The sequence below is a fragment of the Dermacentor silvarum genome, chromosome 1 (genome assembly GCF_013339745.2).
Source record: "Dermacentor silvarum isolate Dsil-2018 chromosome 1, BIME_Dsil_1.4, whole genome shotgun sequence".
NCBI lineage: Eukaryota > Metazoa > Arthropoda > Arachnida > Ixodida > Ixodidae > Dermacentor > Dermacentor silvarum.
In genome coordinates, this window is record NC_051154.1 from 191,405,417 (window position 1) to 191,423,225 (window position 17,809).

General features: G+C 47.2%; 1 protein-coding gene across 1 annotated transcript in view; it reads left to right on the plus strand.

Moving 5' to 3' along the window:
- Positions 1-17,809, plus strand: part of LOC119436558 (carboxypeptidase D-like) — a 52,665-nt gene that overhangs the window by 23,863 nt on the left and 10,993 nt on the right. Inside the window, exons 2-8 of the mRNA XM_037703437.2 lie at positions 6,259-6,452; positions 7,165-7,314; positions 7,673-7,836; positions 8,422-8,546; positions 9,628-9,767; positions 10,319-10,445; positions 16,996-17,162. Coding sequence (XP_037559365.2) covers positions 6,259-6,452; positions 7,165-7,314; positions 7,673-7,836; positions 8,422-8,546; positions 9,628-9,767; positions 10,319-10,445; positions 16,996-17,162 — 1,067 coding nt within the window. The remainder of the gene's footprint in view (positions 1-6,258; positions 6,453-7,164; positions 7,315-7,672; positions 7,837-8,421; positions 8,547-9,627; positions 9,768-10,318; positions 10,446-16,995; positions 17,163-17,809) is intronic.

The following is a 17,809-nucleotide window of genomic DNA, read 5'->3' on the forward strand; positions in this document are numbered from 1 at the left end:
AATCCGCTTCGTGGGTGTGTGTGCCATGTTTGAACGAATCAACCTCACCTTTCCGTGCACAATGGGTGAGGGTATATATGCCCTCCAGGAAGGAATAAAATGCACTTTAACAAAAAGGCGCTATGCGTACAATAGAAAAACATGGAGGACGCTTACACATTTGCGTTTTGCGCTAACATGAAGGGACCATAATAAGCACCACTAATAACCAGAAATTTATAATAAGGTAACATCGTTAATACCGCACCCTAGACGGCATGCGCATGACTACAGCAGGTATAGGCACCGGGCACGGGATGAATTTGAACTGGTGGCGCCTTCATGCGGCGGCGCCGCAAATGTAATGGCATGTGGCGACCGGGCCGCGCGCAGCAGGCGCTGCCGTGAAACCCAGTCTGATCAAACATGTTGCGTTTTTGGGTGCACCAACAGTTACTAACGCGTGACTGAAGTTGGTTAGGACATTCAATTCAGTCGTTGTTCATCGCGGCATCGCGTTTTTCAGGCGGAAAGTCCGTATATGTGCGGTCTGTAGGCAACAGCGCGTACAGTGCTCAGCAATTGAAACGCGTCACTCGAATCGCATGGTCGCCAGCGCTTTTTGCACTGACTGTAAGCGCTGGGGACACCAAACTGATGCATTGTGGTGTAGAGTGAAAGCGAGAACCTTCGTAACGCATTATGACTGCATTTGGTCCCACGGCGCTCACCTGTGGCGCGAAAAGAAAAAAAAAAAAAAACGGCGGCAGCCGCGCGCTGCCAGCGCTTCAATCGCTGGGCACTGTACATTTCCGACGCTGATTTTCTATGGTCTAGTTATTCTAACGTTAATAAAAAAAAGCCGTTCATATGCAAGAGCTTCGTGTCCCACTTGCCTGTCTTCGCCTCCGCAGTGTAACGGCTCCGGAGCTTGGGCACCGAAGGCGAACACTCAGATTTGTAGTCATTTTGCCGTCTTATCAGTGTATCAGTCTTCCTTTTAATGTACATTTTCCTTCCTAGCAATTCCCAACTTTGGTTGCGTCCGGCACATAACTGCTGTGCATCGACGGCGAACGCCAACGCAGTGGCGTGTTCACACTCGCCGCCACCGACGGCTCCCGTCGCGCTAAGCTATATAAAATGGGCCGTGCCTGAAGATTTGGCTAGTTTATAAGCAATTAAGAATGGGGAATCATTGCCAAGATAAAAGAACTACAACGGACAGAGAACGGGAACTTACTGACACATGTGCGATCGGCGAAGCAGCTCAAGAAGCAGAATGAGGAAGCCGTACGTTATGTCTACTTTTTTCCCCCCATAATTTTTGTGTTCTTCGCCCATTTACATGAATAAATACGCGAGAATGTTAACGCGCACAACAAAATAATATCTGGAATATAACTGATGGAGTTCCACGTCGTAGCTTGCCGCGGTGAGCTCCGTTCGCGTGGTGCATTTGCATCGTAATTTGCACTCGTTTTCTGCTTTATATAGACCTTTTCACAAACCGACGTTTGAGCAGCGCCATTGGCCGACACGGGCGACGTCTAGCGTCGCCGCCATTTTGGACTGTGCGCCTTGCGTGAGCAGGCCGGCCGGACTTCGGTTGCATGATCTTCGCGGCGTATTATTTCGATTGTTTTTTTCCGCTTCGCTTGTCTTGTGCCGCTGGACTTGTTACATGTTTCACGTGCTCGCGTGCGCGCTCAGTGTAGTGTGCCATGGCAACAGCAAGCCCAGCCAGTGGATGTGGTGTTTCTTCGTCGGTAGCGGCGGCAGCCGCGTCTGCTTCGTCGAGACCTGGCGTGCTAATCAGTGGTATATTTCATTGTTATTGCTGGGCACATGTGACCGTATCGTCGATTGAATCTGATAACCATTACTTTTCGCGATTGAGGGTTGCCTCATTTAGCGAAAGCAGGCGCGTACGTAGCTGTCGGGCAATGCTTTAGAACCAGGCGCCGACGGCCCGACGACGCGTGTCAGTGGTTGGTAGATATGCGGTGGTTACTCCATACGCTTCCGACGCAACAGAACAGCTCAATCATGCAAAATTTATTGGATCTGGTGCAGTGCAGGGTGCTTATAACCAAATGTCAAAGCATACAGCGTGGCGATCGTGCAGCGCGGTACCTGCAGCGAAACGACGCGCGACAGTGATCACAGATATGCCAGCGCAACTGATACAGCCCAGGTGCTAGATTTTTATTTTTAGTATTTAGTATTTATTTATTTATGCATACTGTCAATCCCAATAGGGATTATAACAGGACTTAATTGTTATAAAGATATATTCGTTTACCTATTTTTTTATGTTTGTTTACCTGGAATGGCTTTTGTTTCGAATGTCTGAATTTGGAACAAGCTTGGCTCACGGTGAACCTTAACGCAGATCGTGCACGAAGTTTGTATTGAAGATATCGCGTATGGCAAGAATTTTTCGTGTGCACTATCTATGAAGCGAAATAAGCCAATAACATTGCAGCGTTAGGGCCATCTCTGCTCTTTCGCTTGTTTCCCTTACACCGTCTCACTGTGCTATGTTCATAATAAAGTAATGATGAGTCTTAACAATTGTCGAATAAATACATATGCATATGACTGTAAACCACTACTGACCGTGAGCGAAAAGCGCTTAGTGGTCAGCGAAGCAGTCTCTGCACGTACGTAAGTATTTCACTTGATCAACTGTGCGAATAAATTTTTTTCGTTACTGTTATTCTTGCAAGCATGATGCTATTGTCCGCGTACCTATGCGAATACCGTTTTTTTTTTTTTTACGTTCTTACTTGCGCGGGCTCATTTAGCGCGTTTCTACGCCACGCACAGTTAGCGCATTACGGTTCCGGAAACTCTTAACACTGGCGCTAGGCGCACTGATGAGGTTGACACGTTCGTTTTTTGCATGCTCTTGCTGCCCAAGTACATAGACAACGCTCAAAGATGGGTGAGCTCGATGCAGCACCACACTGTTAAAGTTAATTACCTTTATGGGCAGGGCCGCGTAGGGTGCGTGTGAACACAGAGACAATGTTTTGGTGGACACAGGGTCTGCATACATCTTCCATAGGACACGATTTTTCCAGATCGTTGCGAAGTGTATTTACCGACTAGTTCTCTCGCAGAGTGCTCCAATTTGTCTTATACCGGTGTCACACGGCCATTTTTGATAGCGATCGAGACCGATCTGGATCGGAATGTTCGACCGCGATTGGCTTCCTTCCGCAGATTGAGCAAAGAAGCCAATCGCGACCAAGAAATTCGACCCATGTCGGGCTCGATCACGATGAAAAGTGCGCCGTGTGACCCCCGTATTAGGCACTGGAATGAAGTCGTGTTTGAAAGAATAAAAAATGTAGCCTCTGCCACTAAATACCAGAAAATATTGCATCGAAGAGCTGACAATTCTCGCAACCTGTCGGGAAATGTGCCGAAAAGAGTTTACCAAAATGCGTTGTTTTACTGATGTGTGCATTGGTTCACATTAGACTGAAATGCCAAGTCCTCAGGTGATGCAGGAAACCGGCGAAGCGTGAACATACCACATCGCGGCAGTGGTCTCGCGGAGTGCTGTGTTGTGGACACACTTAGTCCCCAAAATCGTTATTTTCCGCAGGTTGTTTGTGCACCCATAAACTTCACAGTGCTGGCCTGAAGCCTTTTGATGAGTATATATGCCATTATTTACAAGCGTAAGTCATTCGTGACAAAAATAAATGGAAACATCGAAAGAAAGCTACCACTCCGCAATGCAAGCGCAAGGCAAGCTCACAGTCCAGACCGAACAGGCAACACTGACACATACTCTCCACGCCAGACCGTCGGGAGCGCCCTCGTGAAAACGTCTATACTACCTGATGCCACAAATGTGATCTGCCTCGTACAAGTGACGACCTTTCTCAAAAACAGACACACGAAAATGCGTTTTCCGGTGCGTCAGCCCTTAAAACCCGCAGTGCCAAATCACTGGAAGCACCGAGCGCCTTCGTCCCGTCGTCTGCTTCACATGCCAGTGCTCTGACACCTGCCGTTCGCGGCGCTGTTCGCCAGCATATCGCCGGCGCGCCGCTGGCGCCTTACGACGGCCGCCCGGTGCCAGGTGCAGAAGCAGTGACTCCGGATGTATTTTCTGAGGGGGGGCTGGCACACGGGAAGGCGCAGGCGAGGAAACGGAAGCATTTTTTTTTTGTTCTTTTTTGTTGAAAGAAAACAAAACGCATTGTGCGTTCTATTTTTTTATTTGTAAAGAAATTCATGAGATGTTACGCTCATATTATTCATGGAATATTTTGTTGCTGTGTATCTCTTGCACTGTAGTACATTTAGCCTACATGACTACTGCAGCTAGTTGCTCTATAATAGCTTATGTAAACACTAATTACGTGCGTGCTTCATCTGGTAATATTAGAATATGTAGACACACACGCACAAGAAAAACAAGAAACACTAAAAGATGAATTTTCAGCGAATCATATTTATTACTCTCCAGATTTGCACATTTTTATTCATAAAAGTATCTATGCTGCAACTTCTCTTTAAAAGCGCGTACAAACAAAAAACTACATGATTAAACTATATATCATACAGCGCGAACAAAACAAGATGTACCTTTATTCTTTCCATCTTTTTACCCTCAGCTGCAGATTCAGTGTAAATTGTAAAAGAAAGAGGGAAAACAATCTAACAGGAATCGCACAAACATAAACGCACGAAATGTATACACACAGTAAGTCTCTTGGGGTCTGCATTTAATGCAGTATCACATGAAGACCGCGCCGTTTCATCAGGGTGGTGTAGATGGAATAAAAAAAATTAATAGCTACTTATTATTTTATACTACACACCTGCACAATAGATATACATATGAACAGCTCAAGATTTTTAATTGCGAGAAGTACAAAGATCGATGCTCCGCAGGTGTAATTACAGCATTTGCAATAAATACAAGTAATGAGGAAGCAGTGCATCGGATTACAAGCGAAAACTTTGGGTTATCAGTCCTCCTTGTCGTCAAGCGAAGCTCAATAGAATACCCTGTATTTTTATTTTCTGCTTGAGAATGCGCGCTTACAACCAGCCATTCCGCTCCGCTCTGTGCGTGAAAACAAACAGCGCTCGAAGGAGGACGGGTAAGAGCTGTGCTCGGAACACCGTGGTATGCATTGCTCGCCGGAGAATGATTCTTCATATGCACAAGCTCATTCAAGGCAGTGCCGCTTCATCATACGGCTCTAAACGGCCCGCCTATGGACTCACGTCCGATAATTCAAAACTGAAGTAACGAGCAGAGAGAGAGAAAAGGAGAGATAGATGATAGTTGCACATACTTGGTGCACGCAGTGTGCTCCATATTTCAAAGGTATGACAGATGCACACCTTACTGATCGCCTCAAAGATCAAAAGTGGCTGTTCGCTCAGCAGTCCTGGTGACAAATTCTTTGATCACGTCTTCTAAGTTGAGCGTGGCGGTCCTTTCCTTGTGAACGTGCAAAGTGAGATGTGCTAGCCTCCTCCGCGTCATGCGGTTCCGCAAATGAGTTTTCATTCGGCGTAACGCGCTGAATGAGCGTGGAGTTGGGTGCGGTGCGGTGGTTGCACAATACTCGGCTCGTTACTTGTTTGCATTGGAGTTTAGCGCTACCCCTGCAATAGTGTGTTCTCGACAGCCCACACACAGCAAGAAGTTGTTCGCAGAAAAGTTTAAGGAACCGACAGGTGCTGCTCACTGAAAACTTGGGCTTCAAGTTGGGCAGCTCCGCATGTGGGACCCTTACCAAATTTTGCCCCGACATGTCTGAGAGTAGATCAAACACCGCTTTTTGCCCATTTGACCAGCCGGCATCGTCAGAGAGAAGGGGCAGATAACACGAGAGACACGGGGAGGGATGAATTGATGACCAATGTTTTGTTTATTCGACATGCCGGTAACAAGCAGTAGTCGGGTTCGTGACAGGCTAGGGGGAGCGGGGATGAACGACAGAGGGATTGGAAAGGGGGGGGGGGGGGGGGGGAGCCCCGTAAAGCGTAACTTCGGGAGCGGCGACTTTCTGTGCGCCAGCACCTTAAATTAGCAACAAACTTACAAATGACTTTGCTATCTTCACGAGCTTTGTGAGCATTAGTTAACCTCGACCGTTTCGCAAGTTTGTTCCATCGTAACGCACTGGACAGCAGAAAAAAAAAAACGCATTTACATAAGCTAGCTAAAGATTTGGCCGGCTATACGTGATTGCGGTGAGGGACAAACAAACTATATGTCACAATCCGCATGCGCAGTGGAGCCCGAGACCAAGTATGTGGCGAACATGCACGGCAACGAGGTGCTCGGCCGCGAGCTGATGTTGGCGCTGGCCTGGTACCTGTGCCACCGCTATCGAGAGGGAGATCCCGAAGTCACCGCGCTGCTGAACACGACGCGCATCCACATCATGCCTAGCATGAACCCTGACGGCTGGGACACGGCGGCCAAGGTGAGTGGTACGCATACGCATTCCGGCTTGGTCTACACCTTCCAGATGACAACCGCACCCGCGCGTCAAGTGGAATGATTTTGTCTCGACGCTATTCGCAACTTTCACGGCCTATAGTTGGCGCGGCTATACTTCCAACATGGCGGTCACAGAGATGCTCGGGAGGCTGGCGGGACGTGTACATTTGGCGAAGACCGAAGTTGTTTGCGTTGCATGTTCTCCTCTGATATATGTTATTGCGTAGACATCGATGCAATAAGATTTTGTCATAACTAAAGACATCTTGAATGCATGAATGCACCCGCATGAATCACTTAAAGGCATAAAACTGTACATGTATACTGCAAACGCAGCGGCCTGTCTTGTCGTTAGCACGAAATTATTGATGAAAGTTTGTCACTATGAATAAAAATATAATGCATACGGCTCGATAAAGCGAGAAATATTCTAAAAAATGCGCCTTCTTTGCTTTTGCCTGCACTGTACCCCGCATTAGCTCAATGACTTAATACGTTAGCATTAGCTCAGTGCATAGCTCAATTTACTGCTCGTTCCGCAAATATTGAGTACTGAAGAGGACGAATTCACAGCCTGTACTACGCCTGTTGGTACAAATACAAAGTAGAAAACAAACATGAGCGGATTACTCGGCCAACGCAGCGCTGCCGCGGCGCAATTGAAAGATCGAACAACCTGGTTGTTCGCTGCGCAGTCTCCTCGTGAAGACTGGGTGAGCGGCCGCGCCAACGCCATGGGCGTGGACCTCAACAGAGACTTTCCTGACTTGGAACGCATTCTGCGAGACAACAACCTCCGGCGGATCAAGCCAGACCACCTCTTCAATGGAGAGCTCACTCACCCGGTACGTATACATGTATGTTATCTGCTGAGCGGTTTTTAAAAGACTCCAGCTAAAAGCAAGTGCTCTCTTGCGTTGTGCGGAATGCCACTGTGGCCAAGAATCCGTTGTACAGCCACATTCAGGGGTGAGTTGCGATATCGCTGTAGCATGTAGGTTTCTATGTATACGTGTAGGAAAACGTTCGCTTTGATATGTCCTGTACACATCCAGACTGCTGGTGCGGATGAGTATGTGAGCTCTGCGATGCAAAAGTACCGATATATATATATATATATATATATATATATATATATATATATAGAGAGAGAGAGAGAGAGAGAGAGAGAGTTTAATTCAACATGCTTTATGCCTTTTTCAGGTCCAACCAGAGACAAAAGCCGTCATGGAGTGGATCTTGTCGTTGCCGTTCGTGTTGTCGGCGAATTTCCACGGCGGTGCCTTGGTGGCAAACTACCCGTTTGACGACACGCTTGATGGCTCTCAGAAAAAATATACATCAGCGCCAGATGACGCCACATTTAGGTGTGTGCCTTTGCGCGTGCGCGCCATTACGTTCATGCGCTACTGCGCCTCCATGCGCCAAGATCGTGGCTTGCTCGCGTTACAAAACAGAAAAGCCCCAGAAAAAATGTTGGCGAATGACGAAGCCATACAGGGCTGCTTGAGGCGTGCTTTCCGCGGAGTTTCCCATTGATCGAGCAATATTCGCTGACATCAAAATTCCTCCACGTTGCGTGGGGTACTTGACACTTCTAATCAGCGCATTACCATGCGCTGTTTGCTTTATATGGTGTATACAGTGACCTCGGCAAACATTATTTCTTCTGCACAACATAACGCGCATAGAGGCGCTGTTCTGCACCCCCCCCCCCCCCCCCCCCCATTTTTTCGGTTGAGATTCTGGCTTTGCCGCGTTGTCACCAAGGGCAGAAAGAGAAGCGTACTATTAGGTTCCCGGTTTGCATTTATGAATGCTTGCATGTAACTGCGCGGTGCACAGCGCACACGCAGTCGTCTGATTTTAATCGATGGCGGAACGGATTGTGCTGCCCGCTGTGCATGATCCTCTGTGCTGGCTCGTCGAGACACGCGGTGTTGTGTGCACAGGCACCTGGCACAGACGTACGCAGCCAGTCACCCGCGCATGAAGCTAGGCGAGACGTGCGGCGGAGACGCCTTCAGGGACACTGGAGGCATCACCAATGGAGCTGCATGGTACGCTGTCGCCGGAGGTGAGTTCCTGGACGTGCGTTATACCCTGATCGTACAAACTATTTTTCTCTAACAGTGTCAGCTGTTAAGGTTTTGGCCTAGATCATTTTGTCCATTATCCGGCGTAACAAGTTTTGGCGTAATGGGCAGTGTTTACAGTTACTAGAAGAGAACCAATATATTGGGGTGAAAATCGCTGAGGGGTAAGGAAATTATTGTAAATATTGACTAGAGCAATATCGACTGAAGCCCGTTCACAGGGTGAGGATGTAGTTTCAAGGCAAAGCGAAGCGAAGCCGAGGTTATGGATACAAAGAATAAGGGATGATAGTGTATAGTGAACTATAGGATAGGGAGACAAGACGAGGAAGACATTAGATGTGCACTTGCGCGCGCCGCAGAACCAGGCCGCAGCAGATGCGCTATGCGTACCTTACCTGAAGTCATGCCATATGGGGGCGCTGCAGTACGTGACGTCATACTCTGGGTATAAGACACGGCGTTCTATTGGGGCCTATTTGTCATGGCTCACAGGGAGACAGTGCCAACCGAGGAACAGATGACCACAAGGGTTGCGGTACGTGGTGCATCGTGCAGCGTTCACCCCAGAGAAGCGCAAAAATTACCGTCAGGGGTGCCACTTCACAGCTGCCGCTTGCTCTGGTATACAGTTGCAACCACAACAGTTTACGGACCATGGGATCTCAGAGAACGTTCTATTCCCGAGCAGCCTGTAGCAGTAGCCAGTAAAACTGTATACGACAATGTTGTTAGCATATTTTAGTCGAGGCCGGAAATGCAAATACCAGGCTGCGCTGTGAGGCTGCCGAGATATTGAGCTTTTTCTCAGATTTCATGGTCCGTAATATTTTGTGGTTGACTGTACATGCTTATCAACGGTTGCAAAAATGCGCTGAGGTCTCTTATTTTATTTTCTGAATTGCACGGACTGTAAGCTGTAAAATAGTGCGATTTTATTAGCGATAATTTGCAACGGTTTAAAGTATATAGTATACCTTATTCTATAGCGCACGATTTTCTCCGTTTCTTTTTTTCCACAACGCGTGACATGCTCACATTTTTTTGGCGCATTCCTCGCAGGCATGCAGGACTTCAATTACTTGGGCTCGAATGATTTCGAGATCACAGTCGAGCTGGGCTGCCGCAAATTCCCGTCAGAATCTGAGCTCCGGAAGGAGTGGGAGGACAACAAGCAGGCGCTACTCAACTTTCTCTGGCAGGTACATATGCCCAACTTATCTGGGAACGTTCCTTCTCCGTCCAGTGAGGACAACAAGCAGGCGCTAATTAACTTTCTCTGGCAGGCACATACTCCTTGCTTACCCGGGAAAGTTCCTTCCATCGAGCTTCCTGGTGATGTCCACATAGCTAGCCGTCCCGCGTGGTTCGTTCATGCACGTTTACCAAAAAGTGATAAGATTTTCTCAAGCATTATATGTCCCACATCTATATAGCGTTGCAGAAAAATTGGTTTAGTGTACCCATTATCCAGAACCATGGAACATGCTACACGAATAATGTGCTGTTAACTCAAAACAGCGTTAAGCACAAACCAACGGTCTCAAAAACAAAGAACGATTTCTATATATTTCCACTCATTCTCCTATAGGGTATATATTGGAAGTGACTATCCAGACCGAAATCTTCACATCGCGAACGTTGTATATTACTGCACAACAGCTTTCCGTTTTGTGATTGTACTTGCCGCGGGGGTGTTTAGGAGGGCTTCCTTCGCCTTTGCTTGTAAAATTTCTACGCAAACATATTGCAGGCACAAATTGGAATCAAAGGCTTGGTTACCGACAGCCTGTCGGGTGAACCAATCGCCGACGCGGACGTGGAGGTGACCAACGTCACCGACGGAGAGCCGAGGCTGATCCGCCATAACGTCCTCACCAGTAAGTGACAGCCCATACATTGGAGTGCGGTTAGACCTTTAGCACGTTGGTCGGCAGCCCAAACTATGTCGAGTGGCGGCAGCTCACGTGTTGCCGCTCATAAAGCTGCCGACTGCACAGAATTACTGTTAATCATAATTATTTATGGGGGTTTACACCCCGAGGCTGTACACTGGGCTATGAGGATGCCATATAGTATAGAAGACTTCAGGTTAATTTTGACGAAATGTGGTTCTTTAACGCGCTTCTACATTCAAGCAAACAGTTGTTTTTGCGTTGGTTCCGCCTCAACGGAATGCTGCGACCACCGGGGTTGTTATTCTGGACATGTTAAATTCTGTCATGTTGGCGTATTGAAACAATCAGAGAGGACGTACCTGCCCTGTTAGCCAATCAGACTTGACAAGAAATGTCGCCATTTGACAATATGTCGACATTCGACAGTGTCCAGAATAGTATACACTGGGAATCAGAACCACGATAGCATACTCAGCAGCAGTACACAGTATAGCCACTGAGACGAATTCCCTGTGCACAAAATATTCGAGCGTCGTAGTTAACAGCGCCAAGTTTCATACTCTGCGAACTAGAATGAGCCTATACCGTATGTTCCTTTATGTGCTTCCAACGTGAAGCTGTTAGTGAGAAAAGATGCAGCGAAAGGGCTTCATGAAAAAGCGTGACCGCCAAACATGCACATTGGCTGTGGATGCGCATGACGGAAAAAAGAGCGGGATCGAGAAGAGCAATAGAGCTACGGGTGGAAGTATGGAGCAGCAACTATATTCTGAAAGGTCGCATTAATCAATGATTATTATCATTTTTATTTTTAGGTGGTTCTGATTATGTTTCAAATTGGTTGTTACCGGCGCGTGGAGACGGAAACCGCAAGAATACTCGGGGACTGTCACGGGCCGCACGACGGGAACGCGAAGTCCGAGAGCATCAGATTTTGCCATATACCATCAGAGATCACTTGCACACCGCTTATCGCCCAGCGCCTATAAGCTTCGCAACGTAACACGCACGTGGTTCAATAATTCAAAGCAGATCTACCGTCTTCATGAAAAAAAGGCGTGTGTTCCTTTATGTGCTTCCAAAGTGAAGCTGTTAGTGAGAAAAGATGCAGCGAAAGTGCTTCATGAAAAATCGTGACCGCCAAACATGCACATTGGCTGTGGATGCATGACGGAAAAAACAGCGGGATCGAGAAGAGCAACAGAGCTATACGGGGGGAAGTATGGAGCAGTAACTAGATTCACGACACAGCGAAGCTTGCCGATTGATTGCGTCTCTTGGTTGTAGCTAGGTTATCTCTCTCTCTCTCTCTTTCTTTAATTCTGGCGCGTTTTCTCTCTCTCTCTCTCAAAGGAAGTTGTGTTGCAATCGTCAGTACAATGCAACCATATGGTTCCTATAAATGCACGGTCTGCAAGTGTGGGTGTGTAGCGCAGTGGTTATGACGCACGCCTTCGGACCGTGCCCATGGGTACCCGGGTTCGAATCCTGCCTTGCCAAGAACGTTCATTTTGTTTTATTTCGTCACAGCGCATACGCAGTAGCGCGCAGTTGGCGGGAGCTCGGTGGAGCCGTGTCTGTGTGGCGTCCCCTGGTTGTCATGGCTACGGCGCGTCGGTTTCGTGCCACACGCACAAATTACGGCTGGCTTAAACAGCATCGCTGTTAAAAGCGCACAGTATACTCAAAGTAGTGAGATTTGCTTTTTACAGTGAAGCTGTTTATGGTATAGGGTTCCGTGGAAGATTCACGTTCGTAATCAAAAGCGTAGGCCCCGCGCGAATGCACACGTGTCACTGCTCGCGCCACGAGTGACGGTATATAAAAAAACACAAGAAGGCAAGTTGCCGTTCTGAATTTTTGAATTTCACTTTACTTCTGTCGTCGTAATGGGGAGGCCGCGTGTAGTCCGGACTCCCGAGGAGCAACGCGCTTATGAAGAGCGACGGCGAGAACAGATGCGAGAGTGCAATCGGCGCCGGCGGGCCGCAAACACTAATGAAGGTCGTGCAGAAAACGCCAAACGCATGCGGCAAGTCAGACAAGACAGCCAACGTCGCGGGGCGGAGAACGCATCACAATGACGCGGGTACCATGCTGGTAAATTAGAAAACTCTAATGGCGCATACGCTAAATTCAAAAGGGACTTACTGGACAGACTGTTTGGGTGTAGTTGTAGGGTGTGTGATGGGCTGTGGATCGACGACTTCACCACGATCGGCAATGTGCGGGACCCTGCAAGACGGACTCATGCACTGCAAGTGTTGCACCTTTGATCAAAATTCTGTGTCATGTCTGAGTCGTGTGCTAAGCTTCGCTGGTCATCCACCTTCACAGAGTGGAATGACCCATAATTTTTATATATTATATTCTTTGGAAAAAGGGCCAGCAAAGATATGTGGAGGACAGACGAGAATGAGCTGGTTGTAATTGGTGATGTCGATAAAGCAATTTTTCAGCGTGCGTCCGTGATGTCAAGAACTATGCGGGCTTCGAAGCAAAAGTCACTAAATGGCCGTGGAATCCGATTCGCATGATGGAGAAAGTTTACTGATGACTTAATTTTGCGGACGTAAGAGGAGAAATAAATTCTCAGTTTACCATGGCATGCTTCACTCGAGCGTCAGCCATGGTCAACCGGAAACACAATCAACACAGTTGCAGGCTCAAGTTGCAGGCGCAAGTTGGAATCAGCTAGCGCAAGACGGGTAATTGGAGATCACAGGGAGAGGCCTTCGTCCTGCAGTGGACATAAATATAGGCTGCTGATGATGATGATGAAATCCTTAAATATGTCTCTATGTTTTATCTTGTCTTCTCACTTCTCCGCGTGTTCTTTCTTTTTCATTCTTGATACTGGTAGGCAGTGCTGACAACCTCCGAAGCCAACTTTCGCCTAAGTCGGATAAGAAAGTCCCCTAGATTTCCCTAGACTTTTGCAAAATGTGGGTGTTCACTTCGTCAATATAATTTCTGTAATATGAAGAGTTTGTGTTAAGCAAGTAGACTGCACATTTTATAATTTAAGCTCGTTTTAAAAAATTGAAATGTCTCCGGACTCAAGTGGAAATGATGCCGCAATGCAAGTTATGCTGACACAGCATCCTGCTTGAAGCCATATTCACTGGAGATGATGACAACACATATATGCTTTGTTGTTGCCCAAAGTTCTTTTGCACCTAGACCAAAATTCCAAGATTACACAAACATTATTCGAATTGCAAGGACGATGGCCACCGGACGTCCCTTATAGAATGTAGCAGTGTCAAAACAGTGCGTCACCAATGTAAAAGAGGCGAATAATTTTAAATGCGTAAGCATTTCTAGGAACAACGAGAAAAACCGTCGGTCTGTCCCGTAAGACGATCGCTTTTAATATAGCGCGCGCAGCAGCGAGCGAATTCACATTCCTGTTGCCTCTCGCTTCAACGCCAGAGAGAGAGAGAGAGCAACAACTTTATTTCGTCAGGTGGGGGGCTTGAATTAGTTCACGATGTCGTTAGGCGGGCCAGATGGCCGTCAGGCGGTGCTTGAGAGCGACCTCTTCGGCTCGCTCGACGGCCCGGAGTTGGACGTCCAGGCCGGAGCTGAGCAGCACCTCCTCCCATGATTCGGGTGAGAAGTGGCCAAGACAGTTGGAGGAGGTGGATCCTCCTCACAGTCTCAAAGGACATGACTAAGTGTGGCTAACTCGCCGCACATGTGGCAGTGGCGATTGACCCGGTCTGTATAGATGTGAGAATAAATGTATGGCTTTGGGTCAATGATGTTGATTGTACTTCGCTGCGTACAACCTCGACAATGCGATTACCTAAACTAGCTATATACTGTACACTTATACAACAAGTACAATTATTTGTTTAATTATTGAAATAGTTCGTAGCAAACGTATATTTTTTATGTACGTTGTACTGCTGCTCCTGGGCGGGGGGGAATCATGGACCTCCGTCAGGCACGCAGTGCCTTTTGTCCCTGACTCATGATGCGATTTTATATAGAAATAAATGCCAGTTCAAAACAATTTTTCGGGCCCCCATAGTTCACCATGTGCGATTTAACTGACAGACGCATTATACAGGGTGTTCATTTTTAAGTTTTACGGAATTTTTAAGAATCGCGTGTGGCAGGTAGCATAATTCTTATCATTGAGCTGGGTTACTCGATGAGGCGGACATTAGAAGCACGAGAAATCGAAACACATATTCAACTAATTAACAAAACTTCACTAATTAACTGCTTAGTTAATTACTTTACGACACATATTACAATTTACGAATTGTAGCCGGTGAGCTTGTCAGGCGTATCCACTTGGAATGAATTTCCAGAATGATACCAGTTTGGAGATATGCGCCATCAAACTCGCCGTAAAAATGCACTGTTGTTCCACTTACTTTTTACCAAAATGCTGTTTTATACATTGAAGCACAAAAGTAACTGAAACGCCCATGCATTTCGTCCCACACTTTGGGAAATAACATCTCGAAACTGGTGTCATCTTGGAAATTCATTTCAAGTGGATGCGTCTTGCAAACTCACCGACTACAATTCGTAAATTGCAATATGTGTCGTAAAGTTAATTAAGAAGTTAATTAGTGAATTTTTGTTAACTAGTTGAATATTTGTTTCGATTTCTCGTGCCACTAATCTCCGCCTCATCGAAATAACCCAGCTCCATGATAAGAATTATGTTACCTGCCACATGCGATTTCTAAACATTCTGTAAAGCTTAATTTTGAGCACCCTGTATATATATATATATATATATATATATATATATATATATATATATATACTGCTTCGTTATATCCACTAGTCCGTAATAAGAAAGTGACTATTTTTGTGCCTTTCCACTTGTGCCGTTGCACAAACTCAGCAACATGATCGGTCTGATCTAACTAGTTACGACTCCAGTTGGAGGAGTACGTTAATGAACGTACTGATGGGCTAGTTGGTTGGAGGCAGGGGCGCACCGACGGGGGGCGGGGGGGGGGGGGGTTCGGGGGTTGTAACCCCCCCCCCCCCCGAGGCCGAGTTAACCCCCACTTTTATTCAACCCCTTTTCTTTCCTTGCGCCTTTGAGTACTGCCTTGGCCTTGAAACAGGCCACGTTAGGACTTTTACATGAGGTTCACAGTGGCCGCGTACATGTTTATGTCGATGGCTCAGTCACACCTACAAGTTCAGCTGCCGCAGTGGTGATTCCAGCAAGATCCGTCAAGATGCAGCTAAAGACGTCACATGTCTCATCAACAACAGCTGCTGAACTGGTAGCCCTCCGTGCGGCTCTTCATTTCATTCTGGAGGAACCACCCCATCCATGGTCAATCTTCTGTGACTCCAAGGCAGCCCTCCAGAGTTTACTCTCTGTACTGCGCCATGGATCACATGAGCAGCTCGTCGCAGAGATAAGACAAGTACACCATCGCATAGTTGATGAAGGGCACAATATAATATATCAGTGGTTGCCTAGTCACTGTGGCATACATGGCAATGATCGAGCGGACGCAGCGGCCCGATCTGCCCATGACGGTGTCAACTGCGTTGCCATTCCTCTTTCGAGAGCCGACGCAGCGAAAAAACTTTCCGTGCTTGCGCGTGAGCTAACATTGATGCAATGGAATTCCTCCGATTTCACAAGTGCACGCCTTCATGCCCTGGACCCTAATTTACAGCTTCGTATTCCATTCGACCTTCCACGACGGGACTGCACACTTCTAATCCGTCTATGGCTTGGAGTAGCATTTTCAAATGCGTACTCCTTTCGTATCGGAATGGCCAATAGCCCACTTTGTGAATCCTGCGGGTGCAACGAAACAATCGCACACCTTCTTTGTGAGTGCCCTCGTTTCAACCCATAGAGAGCAGCTCTCTCAGCGACAATAGATCAACTGGACAAACGCCCAATAACCGAAAGGAACATCCTTGGAAACTGGCCTACACAAACAACGGCGCGAGCCGCCCTGAAGGCACTGCTGCGTTACTTGAAAGACACCGGACTCAGTGACAAATTGTGACTCTGCATTGTGTTACTTAGGACGGAACGTTCAGACTATGCAACACGAGAACGCCTTCGCGGACTTCATGACAGTGCCCACAGAAACAGTTCTGTTTTGTGTGCGTGTGTGATTTTCTTGTTTCCTTCCTTTTTGTTTATTCTTTATTTTCACTTATTTTTCTCTCTCTCTCCTTTCGCATCCCTTTACCCCTCCCCCGGTACAGGGTAGCCAACCGGAGATAACCTCTGGTTAACCTCCCTGTCTTTCCTTTACCTTTTTCTCTCTCTCTCTTTGAGTACTGCAACTAAGATGTAAGACGCGCAATCGTTTGCACACTCGCAAAAACAGCATTTTTTGAGAATTTCCCGTGAAGAAATTGAAATTAGTGCTGTTTAGATGGTATTGGCAAACTGTCAACCCCCCCCCCCCCCCCCCCCCCGGCAGAGATCCTGGGTGCGCTACTGGTTGGAGGATAATGAAAAATGTGCAAGTTCCACGAAGAGCTGTCCTATGGGGTCTGTCTGTTCCACTTTCAGGCGAGAATGGTGAATACTGGCGGCTGCTGATTCCCGGAACGTATGCAGTCCGTGTCTATCGGCGCGGCTACATCCCCGCCCAGAAGCAGGTCATTGTTGAGTACCAGCCCCACACGGAGGCTCAGCGGGTCGACTTCCAGCTGAAGCCGGTCGCCGCACGAGCCATGGTAGGTCGACCTCTACAATGCACATAAACTTTTAAAACACGCAGACTATGAACATAGCCTACGAAGACTATGTTGTCTATGGGCAAATACCACAGATTGTCTGCAACAGTGCGTATATGGCTTACAGCCTTGTGTCTTTATCAGCTACTGTCTACAGAACGTTGAATAGGTTATGCAGAGACAAAAGAAAACGATATAGAGGCGCAAAATCAGATATACAGACTGTTTCAGCTTACTTGTGCCAAATACGGGGGGAGGGGGGGGAGGGTAAAGGCAGGTGCACATTACGCAAATGCAACCAACTCAGTATTGCTTACATTCTCTTGAACAACTTCGAGCATTTTTTGAAGAGATCAAGTCATTCAATAACCAAATATTAAATTATTGGTTCAAATGCAACACCGTCTATGAAGTTGTAGACTGCAGTTTCTTGATAACCGTAGACAAACGGGAAGGTAGGCTGAGAAGTTGTATAACGTACTGATATCTTTCCATGAAGATGTTGATGTGGCTTTAGTTTTTCCATGCTCCAAAGAAAATGCATTAAAGGGCCCCTCACCAGTTCTGGCCATTTTGAGCTGTCACGCGCATTGCATGCTATGCGCGCTAAAACGATCGTGTCTGCTAAGTACTGCAGCCCTACGCGC